The sequence below is a fragment of the Sebastes fasciatus genome, chromosome 5 (genome assembly GCF_043250625.1).
Source record: "Sebastes fasciatus isolate fSebFas1 chromosome 5, fSebFas1.pri, whole genome shotgun sequence".
NCBI classification, from domain to species: domain Eukaryota; kingdom Metazoa; phylum Chordata; class Actinopteri; order Perciformes; family Sebastidae; genus Sebastes; species Sebastes fasciatus.
The window spans coordinates 37,637,868-37,662,345 of NC_133799.1; the positions used below are offsets into that span (position 1 = coordinate 37,637,868).

Sequence of the window (24,478 nt, forward strand, 5' to 3'; positions counted from 1 at the left end):
CAAATACTCTACTAATACATTTGCAAGAAAGTAGCGTGAAATTGCATCGCTATTATCCAGTTTTGTAGCCAATGGAGGCTACAGTCTTCCCTTTCTTTTTCCTCATTAAAACATGGATATTCACAGCAATATCAACTTCTCAAGTTATAACAAGAAAAGTTTCCAGTTTTAACAAGATACGTTTGTATATGTGATAGATAGATAGATAGATAGATAGATAGATAGATAGATAGATAGATGGATAGATGGATAGATGGATAGATAGATAGGTAGGTAGATAGATAGATAGATAGATAGATGGATGGATAGATAGATAGATAGTTGCTTGCTTACTTGCTTACTTACTTACTTACTTACTGACTTACTTTATTAATTCCAGTGGGAAATTTCACTGTTACAGCAGCTTAGCAAAACAGACAAAAATATCATGCAACTCAAAATTGAACAATTAACCAAATTTAGCAATATACAAAAAATAGTAAGATAATTAATATAAAAATTAGCAATAAACTAAATTTGAATTCTCAAAAAATTTGCGTATTTTTTTACTGCACATACAGTATATGTGTAATGCTGTGAAGTGGACATAGTGCAAGTAGTAGCCTACTTTTACTAAGGCTCATCCCAATACTTCCTCCACCATAAGAAGCTAATGCAGCATGCTTTCAAAAATGATCAGCAGTGATGAAAAAATATGATAAAAAAATATGATTTGAAAATAATGATTTGTGGTGAATGGGTGACATCATGAAAAAAACATTAGAATGGCCTTTAACAACCACGTCAGTGACAGGAATATTCCTGTCAGAATATAATAAAACAATTGTGTTTTGGTCCCATACAGTTATTTCTTGATTACAAAACATATAATAGTGTGTACATTAGCACTGACAGGTATACTGCAGGTGCGACAGCCAGTCAGGTGGGAGAAGTGGTTGTCCTGGAGGAAATTCTCTGAGGGAAACAAACAGGCTGAAGAGCAGCTGAGCTGAAAGAGAGAAGACCAGACGACTGGATAAGTCTGAAGAAGAAGAAGAAGACGATGGCGGATCATCCAGCAGCAGCAGGAGGAGGAGATGCCAGCCTGCAGGACATCATGAGAGGACGGACAGATGGAGCGCAGAGGACGAAGAGCAGCTCCAACATGATCCGAGTGTTCATCAGCTCCACATTCACAGGTCAGGTCACTGTTCATGCTCTCTACATCATACAATGGCCAAATCCAGGACTACGACTGTATATACTGTCTGTATGCAACCAGTGTTGGTTGCACTTAACAGGAATATTTTTGAGGCTCATTTAAAGATTTTGAACCTGTGAAATGATGCTGAGAAATAGCCTAATAGACCCTTTTCACAGCAGAAATCTTGACTTGCCAAAGCAAGAAGAGCACAGGTGGAATTAATAACATAAATGATGGCTGCATCCCATTTAGGTGAGCCAGTTCCAGGGCTCTAGAGTGGCGTGATTAATAGCAGCAGAGTCTGCAAGTCCATGCAACAGTGTACAGGCTGATGATATGACTAGGTAATGGTATTGTTTATTCAATAATAATAATTGTAATAAATTTCATTTGTATGCACTTTTCACGCAAGCGAGACAGCATAAAAAGACAATTATACATATAAAAAAACAACAGCATAAAATACGGTTACATATAAAATCACCCATAAGGTAAAAACAATTAAAAGTAAACATAAAATCTATATCATGCAAACAAATTAGTTTAGTCATCAGACAATGTGTATTAATTAATAAAAATGACCTTAGCAGAGTCAAAGCAAACATCTGACCTCACTAGTGGAGCTCAGTCGTACAAATGTGACAGAAACATAAACTGTTGTTGTGTTACCACCAGATTTTATGTTTACTTTTAATTGTTTTTACTTTATGGGTGATGTAATATGTAACCGTCTTTTATGCTGTTGTTTTTTTATATCTATAATTGTGTTTTTATGCTGTCTGCCTTCTCTGGAAAGCAGTTTGTGCTCATTGCTTGAAAAGTGCCATACAAATGAAATGCATTAAAATTATTATTATTATTATGTAAAAACAAATGTATGAATAAATGTATAAAGAAAAGGATACAGAGATAAATAAGGGGTGAAATGCTAAGGGAAAATCATAAATAAATTAATAAATAAACACATAAAAAATAAATACAGGCATTAATACATAAATAACAATAAATACTAAAATAAATTAATTAATACATTTTACAATTCATAAAATAATTAAAGGTGGAAATTAAAGGGAAGAGTCAATAAATAAGGAAACTAATACGAAGGTAAATAAATAAAAAAGCAAATTAACATAGAAATATAAATTTATGTCACATTTTATCAATTAATTAATTACTACATGTATTTTTAATAATATTTTGCTGCTATTAATGGCATATTTTTATATTTATCAAGTAATGTATTTATTTGTTAATTTTTTATTATTATTTTGTCCTCCATACCACCTTTACATCATAACAGCTCATCTTATTGATTCTGCTTTAAACTCTGTATCACTGACTGTGTCGCTGCTCTCTGGTCAGATATGAGCAGCGAGAGGAAAGCCCTGCTTGATAAAGGTTACCCAGAAGTCCTTGCTTTCTGTCGCAGTCTGGGGCTGGTGTTTGAGGTCAGTTTTGTAATGTAAATGTTTAAGTCTAAGACAAACAAATTCAGTAATATCAGGGAATATGATATAATGTGTACTGTATATGCAGTTTCAGTAAATACCTGCTCATTGATCAGTGAGGTCACTTCCTGTTCAGGTGGTTGATCTGCGTTGGGGGATTCGAAGCATCTCGTCTGGAGACCACGAGGCCTGCGAGATCTTCCTGCAAGAGATCAAGAGCTGCAAGAGGATTTCAGCTGGTCCAGCTTTCATCGTGAGTCTCTCGTCCTCCTTGTCTATCTAAATGTCCCGTAGGTGTGAATGTGAGTGTCTGTCTCCATGTGTCGGTTGTGATAACTGTGATAGTCTGGAGACCTGTCCAGGGTGTACCCCGCCATCGCCCAATGTCAGCTGGGATCGGCTCCAGCCCCCCCGCGACCCTGAATAAGATGAGCGGCTACCGATATTGAATGAATAATCCCTCCAAAATACACCAAGACATGAGGAACACCAAAGAAAAAGCCATGCTGTGATTTGGTATAAAAACTGTTGACATTTGGGGATTTCTGCAAGAATTGCATTTTTCGGCAATCAGATGGCGAGCACTTGTGTTCTGGTGAAGCCACTATACTGTATATTCAGTGTTTTGGATGGTCATGTATTGGATCTTTTTATAAGACATTTCTGTTAGAGTGGAAGTAAAAGTGGAAGCATGTGATAAAGCATTTAATCCAGGATTATCTTTCAGCTCATTCTTCTTCTTCTCTTTATTTTCCTGCATCTGGGCTCCAAAGGCTCTGCTGGGGAACCGGTACGGCCAGCGAACTCTTCCTCGCCTCGTCCCGGAGAAGCAGTTTGAAGTCCTTTTGTCTAAACTCTCCAAAAACCCCAAAGGCGTCAAGCAGCTGAATCAGTGGTTCTTAAAAGACAACAATGCGGTCCCACCCACCTATGTGCTTCAGCCAATCACGGCTCACTACCCCCACTACAGCGACCTCCGACCTGAGAGCGGGCCGCAGCGTGACAACGACCTCCTCTCCTGGCGTTTCACAGAGACGCAACTGTTGCAGCTCCTACGCTCTGCCGCCACGGAAGCCGAGGCAGCTGGTGACATCACAGTCGAACAGAAACAACATTTTTTCACATCAGGTCAGAGACGTCTCACACAGTTTGTCCTTTGTTGTCTCAAAGTATTTGTGAGATCTAAGTGTCTCCCTCTTCTCGTCCACAGTCACAGAGCAAGAGTTCGAGCAGGGTTTGTGGAAGGACAGCAGCGATCCGTCGGCTCTGCTCTTCGTGCGAGAGATTCCCCGCCAGAGGGTGAGGGACGGTCCCAAACGTCTGGCTAAGTTCATGGACCTGACCGCCAACGGTCTGCTGGACGCAGAAGCTCAGGGACTCCTCGCCAGCCTCAAGTCCCGCCTCTACGCCACGCTGCAGAAGATCCTCAACCTGCACTGCGTGGAGCTCAGCAAAGGAAGCATCGACCCCAAACGCAAGGAGCACACTCAGTACCTGGACAGTGTCTGCGAGCAGTTTGTCTCGCAGATGAAGGCCAGGATTGGAGCGGCGGTAGATTCGCCAGTGGAGGGGAGGCAGAGGAAACTCTGGGGAAGCATTGAGGAAGAAAAGGAGGAAATCTCAGACCTGGTGGTTGAAGAGGTTGGACTGCACGCTGCCATGAGCACCGAGCTGTGCAGAGGTCTCTACGGCAGGGAGGGTCTTCTGGGTAAACTCTGCTGCGCCATGTGGGAGTCCACCAACGTCCACCACGGCCTGCTCGTGGTGCACGGGGCTGCTGGGATGGGGAAGACGGCTCTGCTGTGCAAACTGGCGCAGGAGATGCGTAGCGTTCTGGAGGCTGGGGCGGCGGTGGTGATCAGGCTGCTGTCGGCCCATCATCCTCAGAGACCCGACATCGACCACGTCCTCCGCAGCGTCTGCCTCCAGATCTGTTTGGCTTGTGGTTTGGCTCCACCCTCGCCGCTGACTGCCAACACTCACCTGGAGCTGCTCCGGTTCTTCAGGAACGTCCTCATCGAGGTTTCCCAGCAGGGCCACACTCTGCTCATCATCCTGGATGCTCTGGATCAGCTCTCAGACCAACATCACGCTCACAAACTCCACTGGATACCCGCCAGCCTGCCACCCAACGTCCACCTGGTGGTTTCCATGGATACCAACAGTGTGGCATTCGTTAACATGCGGCTGAAGCTGAAGAGTTTGGAGAGTTTCTTTGAAGTGGAGCGTTTATCTCGTGACGAAGGAAAACAGATGATGGAATCGTACCTGCGAGTGTCTCAGCGAACTTTGACCCCCGAGCAGAGCGACGCCGTGCTGCAGAGCTTCGCCACGACTGGCTGTCCTCTGCATCTCAAACTGATTCTGTCTGCAGCCAAACGCTGGACGTCCTTCACCCCGCTCACAGCAACACACCTGGCTGCCAACACACAGGAAATGATGTCACAGCTCTTGCTGATGCTGGAGGAGCAACATGGGAAGGAGCTGGTGGGTGCGGTCTTAGGGTACATCACTCTGGCAAGGTAAGGAGAGAGTTGATGTTAATATTGTATGCTAGTGCTAATTAGCTACCTAGCCTAAAAGCTGCACATTTCTCTGGTATTTGTTGTTTGGAGCTTGTTCAACAAGACGTGTTTGTTTGTAGATAAGAAGAAGACTTTAGCAGTAAAGCTAATGTGGGTTGTTGTTCAAAGTCAGCTCTTATGACACAACGGTGATGTTACTTCTTTATGCAAATATGGTTTAAAATGAAGCGATTTGATTGGCTGTATGGTGTGGAGATAATCTCAATCTAAGAAGGTGGAGAATCAATAGCATTCTGCAAAAATAGGACGCACAATCATAAAACCAAATGTCTCCATTTTCACCCTGATGAAGTTCAGAAAATCTTACCATTAAACATATATACAGTATATGTATACAGTATATATATATATATATATATATATACACACACAGTATATATACTGTGCAAAAAGGGACTTTAGTAAGGCACATGTTCTTTCTTTAATAATAAAATATTAGCATTATATTAAGTGTTTCACTACAGTGACTTGTGGAGGAAAGGAAAAACAATGATTCCTCCTGTTGCATTTATGTAAGTGTGGTATGTTTATATGTGAATCATGTATCCTACAGTGTTAGTTCTACAATAGTGTGCTACATATTTTTGTAGGCCAACCAGGAAGTTAGCATCACCCGGGTTCCCTCGACAAAAAGCCAATGGGATTTTTCCATTGGGTTTTGGATTATTGCAGAAAATAAACTCTGCGGCAAACACACGTTTATGATACTTACATGTTTTGTTCAGCAGGAATCTTCAATTAATCTTAATATCTACAAATTAACACCATTTTTATGATTTTTGAAGTATGAATGCAGTCACCAGAAGTAAAAAGTTAACGTTAGGCTATAATGAACTCCACCACGGTCGCATGAGCGTGAGTATACACAACAAGGCTGTAAAGGAGGACAAGTTGGCGTGATGGCGTTAGTAGTCGCATTTGGCCACTTGTTAGCAACCACCTTTTTAAGACACATAAAGACTTTAAAATTCACAAGTGGGGTATTTATTGATGTATTTTATGTCGTAGAACAAAACGTTAAATTCTCTCAAGCTTGTGTTAACCACAGACCTGATTTCAGCCATCTAACTAAAAACCCATTCAACAAACCCATTGACTTCCTGACGAGGGAACCAGAAGTGCTAATATGCTAACTTATTTCCGGGTTTTAGGTCTCATTCCTGTAGCAGTCTACAATAACAATAATGATAATAATTCTTTTAAATTAATCGTCTGAAGAACATTGCAAGGCTAAAAACAATGAAAACAAACTGATCTCGTGACTCCTCAGGGAAGGTCTGCTGGAGGCTGAAGTGCGCGACGTCATGTCCTTGGATGATGATGTCATCAGTGAGGTGTACAGGTACACCCTCCCTCCGACCCCCTCGCTGATCCGCCTGCCCCCCCTGCTCTGGGCACGACTCAGACGGGACCTCGAAGATCTGCTGGAAGAGCGTTGGACGGGCGGGGTCGCTGCCATCGCCTTCAACAACCGGTGAAGAACATAAATAAATCAGATGAATGATCACATAGGTCAAAGGTCATATGTTTGAGTAAAGTGTGTGTTTGTGTGTGCAGGCATCTGTGCGAGGCAGTTTCGGCTCGGTATCTGACATCAGAGCGGCGGGGGCGGAGCCTCAGGATCCTGGCGGAGTACTTCCTGGGTCGGTGGTCGGGGAAACTGAAGCCGGTGGCTCTGCCGGGTCTGTCGCTGCTCCTCTCTGACAGAAAGGTACCAATGACACAAAACGCATTCTCCTACAAAGTTAAACTCTGTAAGTCATTGTACTGAGGCTGAAATATAGGACATCTTTTATTTCTCTTTTTATTCTGAATGATGATGTTGGGTTTTAGTTTTTCTTGTGGCAGCAGTGATTCGCTGTACAGTACTTACCTGATGTTATTCACAGGAATTACTTCTGCTTCTGCTACAGAAGTGATTACCTTTCTGTTGATGGTGTAATTTGATTGGCTGTATGGTGTCACAGGTCCCTCCCCAGCCGCTGTGGTTTGCTCCAGGATTGGCCAACGTCAGGAAGCTCCAGGAGCTGCCCTATCACCTGCTGCATGCTGGTCTGTGGGACGAGCTGCGACAGGAAGTCATCGGTAAGATGTGGGAAGAGGCTCAGTAATAATATTGATTGTTAATATTATTGTTCCATACATATCCTACTGTGTAGATTTATGGGCAAACGCATATTAAACCAACACACACCCAGTTATCATACTACAAAACAGAGACAAAAGAAATATCATCAAATCAGATCATAAAGCACCAACTAATGTTTTTTAATGAAATTGCAAACATTAAAACAATAAACATAATGATCTGCTTGATTAATGTCCTGATTGATTACAGTATTGCACAAATAATAAAAAAGCACATGAAAATATACCACCTTTAAATATTCCAAATTATTATAATTACATAATATTATAATTTATATATTACATTAGAAATAATTTAATATACAGTTTATTGAAGTCTATTTATAAATTAGGGCTGTCAATCAATTAAAACATTTAATCACAATTAATAGCATGATTGTCCATAGATCAATGCACATTTTTTTGTATCTGTTCAAAATGAACCTTAAAGGGAGATTTGTCAAGTATTTAATACTCTTAGCAACATGGGAGTGGGCAAATATGCTGCTTTATGAAAATGTATGTATACATTTATTATTGTAAATCAATTAACAACACAAAACAATGACAAATTTTGTCCAGAAACATTCACAGGTACTGCATTTAGCATAAAACAATATACTCAGATCATAACATGGCAAACTGCAGCCCAACAGGCAACAACAGCTGTCAGTGTGTCAGTGTGCTGACTTGACTATGACTTGCCCCAAACTGCATGTGATTATCATAAAGTAAGTAAAGGTAATGGCCATGCCAGTTTGTCATCACCAAAATTTAGCGCAAGTTTGGAGTGTTATTTAGGCTCCTTTGTGACAAGCTGGTATATATATATATATATATATATATATACACAGTATATAAAATCTCCTTTCTTCCCCATTCTGGTTCTGGGTTAGAACTTCAGTAGATTGTCTTGACCATGCCTACGTAAATATTGCTGCCACGTGATTGGCTGATTTGATATTTGCGTTCTGAAAGTTCAACAGGTGTACAGTACCTAATATATACCTTTTCAGTCATAATCTATAATCTAATTTTTTGGCATTTAATTTGTCATTTTTTAACTATTTATATGCATGTTTGTTTTCATTTGAATCATTATTCTTTTCATTAAATACCAAAATAAAATAGATTTAAAAATGCCAGCATGCAGATAACAATTGGTTAGTATATATAAGTTTGGCACAAAAGCACAGAAAGAAAGATTAATAATATTCAATCTTTTTTAGTCACTTTCAAACTATCAAATTGACTAACTGCATTGTTTATATAATCTGTTATTTTGTTTTATTAGTACAAACCGGTTCAGTAGATTAATATAGATAGATTATTATTAATTGGTGTTACTGTTTTTCAGGCAGTGCTGAGTGGCTGTACTGTAAGAGCAGGGTGTGTGGGGTATCCAGTGTGATCCAGGACCTGGACCAGTGCTCCCAGTACATGGACTGCACTGAGACCAGACTGATCCGAGACACTCTGGTCCTGATCAAACCCAGTCTAGACTTCCTGGATGGTCACATGGGTCAGTTATTCTGTGTCAATATTATATTATTTGTCTGTTTTTTGACCATTTTTGTTCCAAATGATTCCAAACATAAAATGTGTACTTCAGAATTTTACTTTTAGAATAAAAATATATTATAAACCAAAATAAATAAAATAAGAAGTTAATGAAAACTTTGTATAAAATGCAGTAATTGTTTTTTCGCTGTGGTTCCAGACATGTTTCTGTTTTACACCGAGCTGTTGGCCAGACTCTGCTCCCTGGCCACGCCTTTCCCCTCTGTGATTGGTCGGCTGTGTAGCCAATGTGAGGAGAGGTTACTGACGTGTCCCGAGCCCATCCTCATTCCCAAGTGCAGTTTCCTGCAGCAGCCAGGGGGGGCGCTACAACACACACTGACTGGACTGCAGGGAGGTCAGAAATATTACGTTGTTACTCTGAAAGAAGCATAAAGTTAGATAAAGTAGAGCTGAATCATTTATGGTTTTCATATCAAAATTACACTTTGAAAGAGTGTAATCAAATGATTTTATTTCAAACTGTAGGAGGTTAAAGTTTAACCATCTCATCTCATCTTCAACCTCTTATCCGGGGTCGGGTCGCGGGGGCAACGGCTCCAGCAGGGGATCCCAAACTTCCCTTTCCCGGGCCACATTAACCAGCTCTGACTGGGGGATCCCGAGGCGTTCCCAGGCTGGTGTGGAGATATAATCTCTCCACCTAGTCCTGGGTCTTCCCCGTGGCCTCCTCCCAGCTGGTCTGCAACACCTCCCAAAGGAGGCGCACAGGGGGGGAGGCATCCTTACTAGATGCCTGAACCACCTCAGCTGGCTCCTTTCAACACAAAGGAGTAGCGCCTCTACTCTGAGTCCCTCACGGATGACTGAGCTTCTCACCCTATCTCTAAGGGAGACGCCAGCCACCCTCCTGAGAAAACCCATTTCGGCCGCCTGTACCCACGATCTAGTTCTTTCATTCATAACTAAAGTTTTAACCAGCGTCTGATAATTTCAATTTCACCAGTTATATTTCCACCCGGTATCACACCAAAGCATGTAATAGACCCGGCTATCCACCAGAGGATAGTGTGTCAGTGTCATGTTTTGCCTCGTCAAGCGTGAATATTACACATATGTATGAAGGTGGAGTACCAGCAGGGGGCAACAAAACCACTCATTCATACCCATTTCACACTGAGGGCTCAACCAGGGTTGAGTGTGTGTTTGATACGGTCAACCCGCGTTGACTGACTCGGCTTCGTGGCGCAGGTCAAGAGGTGGGTCAGACAAGCATCGGACCAGGGTCGACTTCAATGTGAAACAGGGTTGCTAACAACCAGGGTAGGACAAACCTATTTGGTTGCAAATGGGGGCGCACAGTCTTGACGCAATTGTCACCGTAGCTCAAACAAACGGTGCGACGGCAGCAAAAATATTTCCACACACAGCGGAGGTGAACAACGGGCGATTTAAACAACCCGGTTATGTGGCAAGACTTCGTGGTGCGGGAGCTCCTGGCTGTCCACAGTGAGGAAAAAAATAAGCAGCGGATGGCGGGACGGTGAGGGACAACGTCATGTATATGAATATAAGGATGAGTCTGACTGAGAGAAAGGAGGGTTGAACATGGGTCGGATAACCCTGGTCCAACACTGGTCATTGGTGTGAAAGAGGTATTAGGTTTAGGAAAAACGTCAAGTAAGTACGTAAACAAAGTAAAATATGTATGGAAACAACGTAACACAAGTACGGAAAACACGTCACAAACATAACTTACAAAACAAATCACCAGTCTTGAATAGGGATGCTAATTTTGAAAAAATGTTCTTAACCGATAACCGACCCTCGTTAACAGATTATTAACCTTTAACCGACAAGATTTTTGACTCCCATGCAGCGGTGTGCCAGCTGAAGTGTATGAGCACAACAGACAACTGAGTATCCAGTTCACCGTCACACACCTCACCATTGTCACACACATGCAGTCTGTCAGCGCGGCGTAACTTCAGCGAGTTTCCGACAGACCGTGTGTGTGTTGTCGGTGGCGTTCTAGCTGTGAACGTAGTTGCAGCAGACAGTGTGTGTACAGTTTATTTGTCGGTGAATAAATGCTACGAGGCTACAACTCCTCCACTCAAGCGAGCTATAGACGGGAGCCAACTTCCTGTATCTGTAACGCCGGCTCAGACTCTCTTAAGGTGGACCAGCTTTTCTCCTTAAAGTGACGAGTTTTTCTCAGCTTTTTGATTGATTATCAACATTTCTTTTAACCGTTTTAACCGATAGTGTTAATCGGTTAAAATGCTTAATGTCGGTTAACGGTTAATTATTAACATCCCTAGTCTCTTAGTTTAAAGTACTGTGTTTGTTGGACCCATCCCACACACCATAAGCGGTCTTTCTCACTTTTCAGTCTACGTCATTAGCTCTGAGCGTAGCATATTTACGCTGATGTGTTAACATTGCAGTCAGTACAGACTACATGGCGTACAAATGACACGGCAAAAGCAAAAAGGGCATTTTTATTGCATTATTGTGTCATTCATACACCTTTTTGTGTGACCTGTAAATTCACAACTGCATTTTAGTTGTCGAGTGTAAAACCTCTGAAATTCAACCTTCAGACGTCAGTTGTAACATGTTTTATTTTGTCATAAAGCAATGTTATCATATGCAAGTTTTTTTCATGATTTTATTTTTGGGCAATTGGCATTCAGCCAGTAGAAAGAGACGGGGAGAGAGAGGGGTGCAAAGGTCCCCGGGCTGGGAATCAAACTGTTGACGTTGCAGTTATGGTACTGGTGATTATGGCTGGCCTGGAATTTAATTTATATAAAATAATCCTGATTTAAGTCATGACTTTGGCTATTTCCCTCAAGTGGTTCGACCCTGAGTAAGAGTGTTGTGAGGTGTGACAGGTGCAGCATCAGAGGTTTTACCTGTCGTTGTGTCTTCAGGTGTGCTCTGTGTGGACACCAGTATGGAGGCGGAGCTTCTGGTTGCAGGTTCAGATGACGGTGTAGTGGCGGTCTGGAGCCTCGCTGACCAGCTGCTCGTACACTCACTGCTGGGACACACAGGTCAGTCTTTGTTCATGAAAGAGTATTAATAATAAAATAATATTAGTATTAATAACAATAATAACGTGTTCTGTGTGTAGGTGCGGTTCTGTCTGTCAAAGTGGTTGAAAGCTCCGCCCACTGCCTCTCATTGGCTGCTGACAGCTCTCTGAGGAGGTGGAGCCTGATGACCGGCCAACAGCTGCTCTGCATTCAGGAGGTGGTGCCTGTTGACTCTGCCCCTTCCTCAGTACACCTCCACCTGTGTGAACATAAGATATTTGTTTACACCAGGACACAGGTACTACCACTAATACCACTACTACGACTGCTAATACTACTGATATTAATGTTCAGTACTTCTGCCTCTACTACTACTAGTTCTACTGCTGTTACCACCGTTAATACTACTGATATTAATATTCACTACTACTACTTCTACTAGTTCTACTGCTGTTACCACCGTTAATACTACTGATATTAATATTCACTACTACTACTTCTACTAGTTCTACTGCTGTTACCACCGTTAATACTACTGATATTAATATTCACTACTACTACTTCTACTAGTTCTACTGCTGTTACCACCGTTAATACTACTGATATTAATATTCACTACTACTACTTCTACTACTCCTAGTTCTACTGCTGTTACCACCGTTAATACTACTGATATTAATATTCACTACTTCTACTTCTACTAGTTCTACTGCTGTTACCACCGTTAATACTACTGATATTAATATTCATTACTTCTACTTCTACTTCTACTAGTTCTACTGCTGTTACCACCGTTAATACTACTGATATTAATATTCACTACTACTACTTCTACTACTACAATTTCTTCTGCTGTTACCGCTGCTAATACTACTGATATTAATAATCACTACTACTACTACTACTACAAGTTCTACTGCTGTTACCACTATTGATTAATAATTAATTAATTAATTAATATTCACTACTACCACTACTACGGCAGCTACTACTACGGTTGTCACTGATAATACTACTGATATTAATATTCACAACTACTACTACTTCTACTATTGCTGTTGCCACTGCTAATACTAATGATATTAATAACTACTACTACTTTTACTGCTATCACTACTTGTTCTACTGCTGTTACCACCGTTAATACTACTGGTATTAATATTCACTACCACTACTACTGCTACTTCTACTACAGTTATCACTGCTAATACTACTGCTATTAATATTCACTACTACTGCTATTACTTCTTCTACTGCTGTTGCCATTGATAATACTAATAATGTTAATAACTACCTTTTACTGCTATCACTACGACTAATACAACTACTTTGATTTCTAGCACTATTATTACTGTTAATACTGCACTATTATTACTGTTAATACTGCACTATTATTACTGTTATTACTGCACTATTATTACTGTTAATACTGCACTATTATTACTGTTATTACTGCACTATTATTACTGTTAATACTGCACTATTATTACTGTTATTACTGCACTATTATTACTGTTAATACTGCACCATTATTACTGTTAATACTGCACCATTATTACTGTTAATGCTGCACTATTATTACTGTTAATACTGCACCATTATTACTGTTATTACTGCACTATTATTACCGTTAATACTGCACCATTATTACTGTTAATACTGCACCATTATTACCGTTAATACTGCACCATTATTACTGTTAATACTGCACCATTATTACCGTTAATACTGCTCTATTATTACTGTTATTACTGCACTATTATTACTGTTATTACTGCACTATTATTACTGTTAATACTGCACTATTATTACTGTTATTACTGCACTATTATTACTGTTATTACTGCACTATTATTACTGTTATTACTTCACTATTATTACTGTTAATACTGCACTATTATTAGCGTTAAGATCATTTCTGTCTCTCAGTCAGTGAACAGGTTTGTGTTCAGATAAGAAGGTCTTGTTGTTGTTGTTGTTGCAGGTGAAGGTGTGGAAGCTGGATGGAGCAGAGCTCCTCAGCAGCAGCAGTGATGATGATGGGTCGATTATTCTGGGAGTTCTGGGAGAATCTATAGTTTCTCTGTGTGATTCGGGTCTGGTCAAAATATCTCATCCTGTTAATGAGACTGTTGAGACTCGGCTGGAAAACTCACAGAGAACTTTAACTCTTGTGAAATCTGTTACGTTACCAAAACGTGGGAAAGTGTTTGTGGTTTCTAAAGAAGGATCCCTCTACCAGGTATGTGTTTCATCCTTCTGTTTTGCTCTTTTTGCCATCCAAAATGCAGCCTCACTGGGAGCGAGCGTGTCTGTAGACTTTTTGTGCAGTAAGAAAAAATAAAACTGCAATTGTGAAGCTTTCTTTTATGTAAAGTAACTATTTTTGGTCCATGAAAAAGCACAAACAATGTTGTTTCTATTTCAAATATTGGATGTCTGACACAGTTTGTCAGTTTATTTGAAACCAAACAAGTATAATACAATTTCTGATTATATGCAAATTCAGAAGTCATTATTAAAATGAGTCTACCGGCACAAAACTTTCTTTGAATAAATATGACTAAAATAGTCAGTTGGAGATTCCCTTCCCAAATATGAATAAATGTTATTTATATCTGTATACGTATGTATCTTGTGTTGAATATCGTAAAATAGTTTCTGTTTCAATTTATTATTTTTTTTACTCCACTACATTTTAGAATTAGTTACTTGTTGACTATTGACTATTGACTAGTCAGTTAGTTGATTGACAGAAAATTAACTGTAAACTATTTTGATGGTTTAAGTCATTTTTCATGTAAAAACATGTCATGGTTCCAGCTTCACAAATGTGAAGATGTGTTGCTTTTCTCTTTAATAATATTAATAATGGTAATGTATTAGTAATAATGTTGAGGTTTGGACTGTTGGTTGGACAAAACTGACATTGTGAAGGTGTCGTTTTGGGCTCTGGGTCATTGTGACAGAATCAATCGATTAATGGAGAAAATAATCAGCAGATTAATCCATAATGAAAATAATCATTAAGCAGTAAAATCCTGCTTTTACATGAATGCATGAGTAATAATGATCTAATGATATAATATATAACAGTATAGCACAAAAATGTCACAGGGGACATTTATTTTACTTTTAATACTTTTACTACATTTCCCTGATTATACTTACATACTTTTACTCAAGCAACATTTTCAATGCAGGACCTTTACTTGTAACAGAGTATTTTACAGTGTGGTATTAGTACTTTAACCGAAGTAAAGAATGTGAATAGTTCCTCCACCACTGTTCATAGGTCATAGCCAATATAAACCAGTAGGGGGAGGCCAACTCAAACACAGTCGCCTAATATTCAACATTAAAAACCCAACACGGTTATTTTTACTTCTGCTACATGTGATAATAATAAAACAATGATAATGGTGATATTTACCTTCCTGTCTGCAGATTTCAAGGATGGGGAGACAGACAGCCGTCAAGTTTCCTCTGGTTCCCTCTCTGCTTTCAGTCACTGAAGATGAAAAAATACTGATAGCAGGTATGGTTAGGTTATCTTTATTGTCCCACTGGGGAAATTTAGTCTTAAAACAGAATACAAAAAGACAACATCGATGACACATCAACACAATAAAACACAATTCCTACCAAGTATACATATAGCAAATGTGGAAGTGTGCAAGGGAAGTGCAGCCAGAGTGTTATTGCATATTAATAGCACTTGGGATGAAGGAGACGTGGAATCTTTTAGTTCTCCTAACGGGTGCCCCGAAACGACGAGGGCAAAAGCTTAAAGCTGCAGTAGGCGAGATTGGAGCAAATATGATTAAAAAAAGTTATTTTTATAAAACGGTCGCTATATCGTGACAGTAGTACATGAAACAGATAACCTGAAAAAAAAATCATGTTCCTCTGTGTCCTCCGGTGTCCTCCGGTGCTCCTAACGGCATCTGCAAGATTTCACAGACTGGAGGAAAACAAGCAGTCAGAGCTGATCTAAGGTCTGCCGTCCAGCTGCCGTCTATGAGAGCCGGCTGTCAATCACTCGTGAAATCCGACTAAACGGTTAAACTAGGCAGCGCTGATCTAATATGAATCAATATTCTGTTACGTTAATGCCTATTTCTCTCTTCAGATGTTTTCAGAATCATCTTCTAGTGCACGGTTTAGCTGTAATATGAGAAAGTTTGTGACGCCGCATTAGCATTAGCCCTTCTAAGGACCTGCCTGTTATAAATGTCTAAGAGTATCCCCTGACGCCTCCCTGAAATCTTACTGACCATTTTAACAAGACTTTCAAGTCTATATTCTTCTTGGATAGATTTAGATTTCCAAATCAAGCAATAATAAAAAAAAGGTTAGAACAGATTCAATAAAACATCTGTAAAAGAGAGTCACCATCTCAGAAGAAATGTTAAAGATTATATTTTTCTCAGAAAAAAGTCTTTATTGATTTAACTAATGAAATAACTCAGTGTTTCTCAAACTATAACAAGCTGCATCTACAAATACATAAAAAAACAGGGCTTGGATAGTTTGTTTGCTCTCTATTAAAGGTTGGGTCGGTAATGTAGAGAAACTATTAAGAACATGTATATTGTTAGTACTCACAGCTGTCAAGCTAGCAGCTTGTGGACGACTCTGCTGATGCTCAGTGAGTGCACAGAGTACGCGCAGGTAGGTAGGTAGGTATAGGTAGACAGAGAGGTAGCCCGTCCAATCATTTCATTCGGGGCCGATTTTTGGCCGTTTTTGGCAACAGGAAGTGACACGAAGGGGTGTTGTTAAGTACACCCGAACACTGAATAAGACATTTTCAAGTGACCAAAAAGGTTCTAATTAACTTTCATGAAGTGAAAACACACTGTGAAAGGGTTAAAGTTCTAAGACGAGACCACGGACAACTCCCAGACCTGACAACGCCATGGTAGCGACCTGTCGTTAAGTTAGCCACACCCTAAAGCATCCCCTGCTTTATGGTCTATCTGACTCTAAATGGGACCATAATTTACTAAATGAACATCATGCTGTACTGAAGAAGACTTGAAACTAGTGATTGAGACCATAAACTCATATTTACAATGTTTACTGAGGTAATAAATCAAGAGAGAAGTAGGCTCATTTTCTCACAGACCTCTATACAATCAGACTGCAGTCGCCCCCTGCTGGCTGTTAGAAAGAATGCAAGTTTAAGGCACTTCAACATTGGCTTCACTTTTCAAACCCAGAGGTTGCCCACTGCATGAAACGTATTTGCTGTTGCAATTTAAAGGGACTCTATGTAAGGATCAGAAATTGCTTGTTAACAGCGACACCTGTGGCCGTTAAGTCAGCGAAAGTCAGCGTCCTGTTGCTCGCGCTTGTGCTCGCTCTACATAGATATAAAAGCACAATATCACTCTATATTTCAGCTGCTTGGCAGTAATGTTAGCTGACCAGACGAAGGTCTCTCCATGAATCAATGCTGATCCTAGTGTTGGCTTTTCCTGCTTCAGCCTCCTGACCGCGGCCGGAGGGAACAGGGGAGACACCGGAGTTTTGGTCGGGGACGATAACGTTTCTCTCTGCGGAGCCCCGTCACTTCACAAGACACGGGAAACCTCTGTTGGTCTTGAGGAGCTGCAGCAGTTATTTCTGCACTAACGTCCACTGTTCATTCACTAGATATTCTCAGAGCTAAACTAACTCTTCTGCAGTGTGTAGTGTGCGTGCATGCACGTGAGAGGTGGAGCCAGAGAGCGAGTGAGAACGAACGGGGTGTGTGAGTGAAGGCAAGCAGAGGAGCAGAGTACAGCAGAAACTTCGGCCCTGGAGACCAAAGCTACGGTCTCCTCTGTGTCTTCTGACCACGGTCTGGGGGCTGAAGCAGGAAGAGTTAACACTGTTTTACAGACAGGCTTCACTAGATTTAACTTTGCGGTTTTGGTGCTTCCGTGTAGTTTGTGTTGGAACAGTGTAGCCACACGCGATCGCGCATGGGACACCGACCTGCAATGATTTATAAGAGTGTAAGTGTAAGAAGTTACAAACAGTCCCTTTAACAGAATAGAAATGTAATTAGTTGGAGACAGGATTGACATAAGCAGGCCATGGTTCCTCAACAGGCCTCGTTACATGTGGATTTGGTCACTACAGGGCATAGAAACATTTCTGCGTTTTCAGATTTTACAAGTAACCTGGCTTTTATGTGCATGTAAACATTCTTAGTGTGAAAGAAGGGTTACTGAGTTCCAGCTGATCAGTGTTTGTGTCCTCTGCAGGAAGTGATCGGACTCTGAGCCTCTTTAACATCGACAGTGACTCTGTAGACGGATTCCTCGACCTCCAACACGACGACAGCGTTTTGTCCGCCTGCGTCTCGTCAGACTGCCGACTGCTCGCCTCAGGAGCTGCTGACCAACTCATACGAGTAACAGACTAGGATACGGTAGATGTAGACTGTAGAGTAGACGGTAAACTTGATGTGTTTTGGTGGCTGCTTTACAGTAAAAGATAACCCAGCTGCTTCACAGTAAAAAGCCCTCCTGTACTTTTACAGTAAAAGACAATCCAGCTACTTCACAGTAAAAGCACTCCTGCTGCTTCACAGTAAAAGTCCTCTACCTGTTTCACATTAAAAGCCCTCCAGCTGCTTCACAGCTAAAGATAATCCAGCTGCTTCATAAAGCCCTCCAGCTGCATCACAATAAAAAATGATCCAGCTATGTCACAGTTAAAGCCCTCCAGCTGCTTCACAGTTAAAGCTAATCCAGCTGCTTCATAAAGCCCTCCAGCTGCATCACAATAAAAAATGATCCAGCTATGTCACAGTTAAAGTCCTACAGCTGCTTCACAGTAAAAGCCCTCCAGCTGCTTCACAGTTAAAGCCCACCAGCTGCTTCACAGTAAAAGCCCTCCAGCTGCTTCACAGTTAAAGCCCTCCAGCTGCTTCACAGTAAAAGCCCTCTACCGGCTTCATAGTAAAAATGAATTCAGCTATTTCACAGTTAAAAAACTTTACCTGCTTCACAGTAAAAGCCGTCAGGTGGTTCCACACTTATATAAAATAATCCAACTGCTTCACATTAAAAAGTAATCCAGATATTTCACAATAAAAACCTTCCAGATGCTTTACAGAAATACTGTCAGTCACAGGCTCCAGCTTTATGAATTTCACTGCAAACGGCATCTTAAAAACGTATGTGAGTCAACAGCTCGGACAGTCACAGAGGCAGCATTAATGTGTTCCTTTTATTCTGTATGATCTTTCTTTGTCAGATCTGGTCAGTGACCACCGGTGGGTTGTTGGACACTCTGTGTGGTTCAGACTCTCCCGTCACTTCTGTTGTTCTGTATAACGGCTTCGTGGTTTCAGCCTCAACGGCTGCTCCCAGCGTCCACATGTGGAGTCTGAAATACAACACCCGCCACAAACCCATCGCTCACGTTCCTGCAGGCTGCGCCCACGTCGCCGTCACTAAAGACACAGACCGGGTTTTCTACGTCCGACAGCAGAGCCAGAGAGAGGTCATCAGCTGGAACAACAACACAGGTCACTGCTGGTGCAAAGTTACAGCACAGGCAAAGAGATGCACTTGTTCGTGGTTTTGGCAATATATATTTACCTCTATTTGCTTGCCTAGTATGGTAATCAAGTAATTCCTACATAGAAGCAAATATGTCTCACTGTTTCTAAAAGCATCTTCAGCAGTGGGAGACTCTGAAACCTCCTCCTGGATCTCCCTGCAGGTTCTCTATCGGAGCGTTTGGCGGTCTCTGCTGAGGTTTGCTGTCTGGAGTTAGCTCAACACAAACGGCTGCTGCTCTGCGGTCTGACCACCGGCACAGTGCTCATCTACCCGTTAGCCCTGTCCCAGGAGACGCTCTGTATCCCCCCTCCAGAGAGCCTCTCCAGGGTGCTCTGCCTGGCTGTCAGCTCCCAGGAGAAGCACATGGCGGTGGCCTACGAGGACTCTGTGTGTTTGTTCGAGATCACCACCAGAGACAGCTTCCCCACGGTGGAGGGACCCCTGGAGGGGTTCCCCCTGTCCCTCCTCCACGCCCCGCTGTCCTCCATGGCCCTGCTGTCAGACCGCAGGCTGCTATACGGGACGAGCTGCGGGGTGGTGAAGCTCCTCAACTTCAGCGGCGGCAGCAGCTCCGACCTGGAGCCTCATCGCAGCAGAGTCACCTGTGTGACGGCCAGTAACTGGGGGACCCACGCCCTGGTGGGCTCCGAGGACGCCGTCCAGAGGCTGTGGGCCCTGAGCCCACTGGTCTTGGACCACACCATGGAGTACAAGGTCAGAGCAACTGTACATATGCAATAAACCACCAGAGGACAAGTTGGACATTTTCCCCACTGACTACAAATTATGTACACTTTACATAACTGCAGGTCATTTCCAGAGGTGGAAGACATACTCAGTACTTTTACTTATGTAAAAGTAGTAATATTACAGTGTAGAAATACTCAGTTACAAGTAAAAGTCCTGCATTCAAAATCTTACTTAAAGGCAGGGTTGACGATGTTCTCCAGTCTACACTATTTGTTATATTGGTTGAAATGGTCTTTACCCCCCGACAGCGATCCATTACTGATGAGCTCTGAAAAAGGACCAGCATCTATCATTACTGATGAGCTCTGAAAAAGGACCAGCATCTATAGCTGCTGTAATCCTGTAAAAACGTCTTCTTATACATCTGAGTAAAAGTAAAGTAAAGTAGCATCCTCTCAGGAGCTCCGTCTAAACCCCCCCCAGCAGCTACAGATGACGGCTCTTTTCCGCTCCTTTTTCAGAGCTCATCGGTAATGGCCCATTTCAGAATAATATATAATATATTGTTGGATTATAATTAGTGATAGACTAGAATCAGAATTGATTGAACAGCTTTAACTGTATGTGAACAAATAGAAGGAATTTGGCTTTTTTTCATTTCTCTCTGTGTACGTACACAGAAATAGACATCACGGCTAAGAACAAGGACAACAAAGCTGGAGGTAAAGAATAGACAGGAATATTATATATATATAATAGTATATATTTTAATTACATAATGAGAAAGTTTGTGACCCCGTCGCCATGTTGAGATCAGTTGAGGAAATACCAAGCACCGCCCACCAGCCGGAGCACAGCCAATAGGAACGCTCAATAGAAAAACGCTCTCTCTCTCTGAAATGACCTGTGATTGGCCAAAGTCTCCCATCATGGGCTAGATTTTCTAAAGCCTGAAAACAGAGCCATGAGGAGGAGCAGAAGTCTAGTTTTCTCTCAGAACACTTGAATTACAATATGCTGAAATGTTATTATGGAATTTTTGCCCAATGATGCCAAAGATATTCTGACTATCACAGGTTTAAAAAAAAACTTTCAGCATTTATATCCTGATTATAAATTATAAATAGGGGGGCATTCAAATAAAGTGTTCCTGTGAGGATGTTATCATTATGTACTGTATAACACAATGTCCCTGTCTCTTCATGTCTTCAGTCTGACTTAATCTGCTGTTGTTTTGTTGATGTTTAGGGTTTTTTCTTCGAAGGTGTCCTCTCTGCTGCTTTTTCCGACAGCGACCAGTTTGTCTTCACTGGATCTCAGGACAGAACCGTCAAAGTCTGGGATGTTGCGACCGGTATGTACTGGTGTACTGATGTACTAGTATGACACCTTTCTGCCCATGATGCCATTACTTCACTATATCTTTAAATAACAAATTTCACATTTTGAACCAAATTTAGAATTTAGCACCTTTAAAAACTAGAATTACCGCCTCACGGTTGTACGCCTCCGCCAACTAGTCAAGTTGCAGTTTACTTCCAGGTCTGTCCAAAATGTCATCACTTCATCATTTTATCCTGTTAGACATTTGTGTGAAATTGTAGCATAGTATATGAATTCTTGAGTCATGGGCTGCGGTCGAATAGTCCTTTTCTCTCTGGAAGGTTCCTAACGGGCTGAAATTAACCTCTCAGTACCTCAGTAGTAGCCATGATAAGAGCTGGTTGAATTCTCCAAATGCTGAGGAAATGAGCTTCAATGCTTCCTTTATTATCTCCTTTAGCAAAGGATACACTGGAGCATCCTTTACCAAAGGAAAAGAGAGAATAACATCCCACAAGATTTCACAGACCGGTGGAAAACAACCAATCAGAGCTGATCTGGAGCCTTGCAGTCTCTGAGCAGCTGTCAATCACTCACAAACTCTGATCAACCAGTCAAACTAGGCAGCGCTGATCAAATATGAATCAATATTCTGTTACGTTAATACCTATTTCTCTCCTCAAATGGCAGCCATATTGAGATCAGTTGAGGAAATACCAAGCATCGCCCACCAGCTGGAGCAAACTTTCTAATTTTACATGATACATCAAGGTCTCTCGTCACAAGCTAGATTTTTTAAAGCCTGAAAACAGAGCCATGAGGAGGAGCAGAAGTCTAGTTTTCTCTCAGAACACTTGAATTACAATATACTGAAAGGTTATGATGGAATTTTTGCCCAATGATGCCAAAAATATACTGCCTACTGCACGTTAAAATCAATATATTTGACATCAACATGACTAACGCAGCTGCTGCTAATAACCTCAGCTTACCCCAGCGTCTGTGTCTGCTGAAAATTACATCAATGCTCACTCATTAACGACAAATCGTCTCACACAAACACAATAACAGCTCAGTGTGATTATCGGCCGAGTACTTAATAAAGAGGCCCTGTTGGCGTCACTCATCTGTTTGTATTCTCTTGTTTCTTCCTGTCAGGAAACCTGCTGTACGTTCAGTACGTCTACTCCCCCGTCGTCAGGATGGTGACCTTAAGGAACGGCTTTGTGGCGTTGTCTCAGCAGGGCTCCGTCATCAAAGAGGTGTTTCGCTGTCCGGACCACATCAGTCCGGACTACAACCCTCTGAGGAACGTCAAGGCCCAGTACCGGGTCACCTCCAGGGAGAAGAAGAACCGGGACGGCCAGCAGAGCTCTGGGTCCGACCTCCAGGACTACAACCCGGCCCAGTTCAACCTGAACCTCATGAGCATGCTCAGAGCAAAACCCTCCTCCACCTGTCTCATACTGTAGGACACCGGGGCCCAAACTGGGGCCCCAGGACCTCCAGGGGCCTCCAGGTTCTAGGGAGGTTTCAAAAGGCAATGAGAAAAAAACAAATCTATTTAAGAAATTAATTAATTAACTAAATTTAACTGTGACCAGAGTTAATGTACATGTTAACTACACAAATTACACATTGTAAATATACAGGAACCATCTTGTTTATAACATGAAAAAATTATTAAAACGTCTTTTTAGTTTTCTGGAATCCTCATATTCTTACGAGAATATGGCTAAATACTAAAATTGTAAACAGCTAATGGTGCTAGCAACAACACATTTACACAATTTAGCCATATTTTGGCAAAAATATGAATGTTTTAAATGAAGTAAAGCATTCAGATGGACAGAGGAGATGGGGATTCTGCTGCAGGACTCTGAATATTGTAACTGTTGTGAATCCAAACGACTACAGCTGCTGTCCTTTGTGTAGGTTATCAAAGTAAGCTAATAAATAACTGAAAGGGTTAGTGCAGATTTTTTGAAGGGGGGTTGTATGTATACTTCTGCCTTCTGCGTTGTTAAATTATTCTTTTTATGAATGTAGTCTGGTGGCTTTGAGGAGAGTGATATAAAGGCTTCAGTTTCCCATCAGAAAGGGCTGTCTGACCGCGAGGTAAAAGGCTGTCTGATGGCAAGGTAAAGGGCTGTCTAACCCACGATGAAATTCACCACATAACGTTAGCTAACGTTACAGTAACATTAGCTGTATGGGCAGTCTACTCATCTAATGGTAAGTTAGCAAATCAACGTTACGCTATTTCATTAGAATGAAATGACATAATGTGAATAAACATGACTGAACGTAACAAGAATAAAACTTTTACACATTACCTCGTCCGTGAACATGATTTCTGAGTCACGTCAGATAGATTTTCACCTGCAATGGTGAATACACTAACTCCCATGATCCCACGCTACTTTTCGACGTCATCCTTCTGTTATTGTTTTGATCGAGAGCCCGTTATCGGCAGAAATGACATATTGTGCGTTTAATTAATGAAAAAAGTGCCGCAATAAGAAAATAATTTAGCTGTTTTTATTTACAGACGATTCTCCTTAAAAGATGCTTGGACTAATCAGCAATCTAAGATAATGCAGTAAAAGACAGAGCTCTTTGTAGTAAAGATAGAAATAAAACATTATTTATCTATTTAAAGGTTCATTGTTGACATTGGAAATTGTAGTTTGAATATTTGTCAAACATTTTTCTTATATAACATAAGGAGGTGATTATTCAGCTCGCGCTTTGTTTTTGGTATACTACAATTATTATAGAAAGCATAATAACCAATTTAATTATACTTTATCATTTATTTAAATGAAGACAATGACATTTATTTTACTTGTATTTTTTTGTTGAAGAACCTCTGACTTCCCACTTCTGAAACCAAACCTACGCCCTTGTAAACAACCATCCGGTGCTTATTTAAAGCCATTTTCTCACACAGTTGGAGACAGCTTTTCAGGAAAATTGAAGATTGACGTCT

General features: G+C 41.1%; 1 protein-coding gene across 2 annotated transcripts; it reads left to right on the plus strand.

Annotated features, from left to right (window-relative positions):
- The first annotated feature begins 743 nt into the window (after nt 1-743).
- On the plus strand, nt 744-23,787 carry nwd1 (NACHT and WD repeat domain containing 1). 2 transcript variants are annotated; one of them, XM_074636628.1, is made up of 19 exons: nt 744-1,178; nt 2,546-2,631; nt 2,768-2,884; nt 3,405-3,759; nt 3,842-5,153; nt 6,487-6,690; nt 6,774-6,927; nt 7,184-7,301; nt 8,701-8,865; nt 9,064-9,261; nt 11,804-11,926; nt 12,007-12,206; nt 13,893-14,150; nt 15,356-15,446; nt 18,166-18,314; nt 19,163-19,436; nt 19,634-20,187; nt 21,412-21,517; nt 22,645-23,787. In XM_074636628.1, the coding sequence occupies exons 1-19, from the start codon at nt 1,043-1,045 to the stop codon at nt 22,956-22,958; spliced, it is 4,914 nt and encodes a 1,637-aa protein (XP_074492729.1). In that variant the 5' UTR covers nt 744-1,042; the 3' UTR covers nt 22,959-23,787. The 2 variants fall into 2 exon arrangements, with proteins under 2 accessions (XP_074492729.1, XP_074492730.1); XM_074636629.1 differs by lacking the exon at nt 744-1,178 and adding an exon at nt 1,440-1,527.
- Nucleotides 23,788-24,478: the final 691 nt, after the last annotated feature.

Bases quoted from the DNA above. Each gene is read 5' to 3' on its own strand.
- nwd1 (XM_074636628.1), top strand. From the start codon at position 1,043: ATGGCGGATCATCCAGCAGCAGCAGGAGGAGGAGATGCCAGCCTGCAG. The intron at 18,315-19,162 runs GTAACAGACTAG...TTTCTTTGTCAG, and splicing joins CTGCTGACCAACTCATACGA to ATCTGGTCAGTGACCACCGG. The intron at 21,518-22,644 runs GTATGTACTGGT...TCTTCCTGTCAG, and splicing joins AGTCTGGGATGTTGCGACCG to GAAACCTGCTGTACGTTCAG.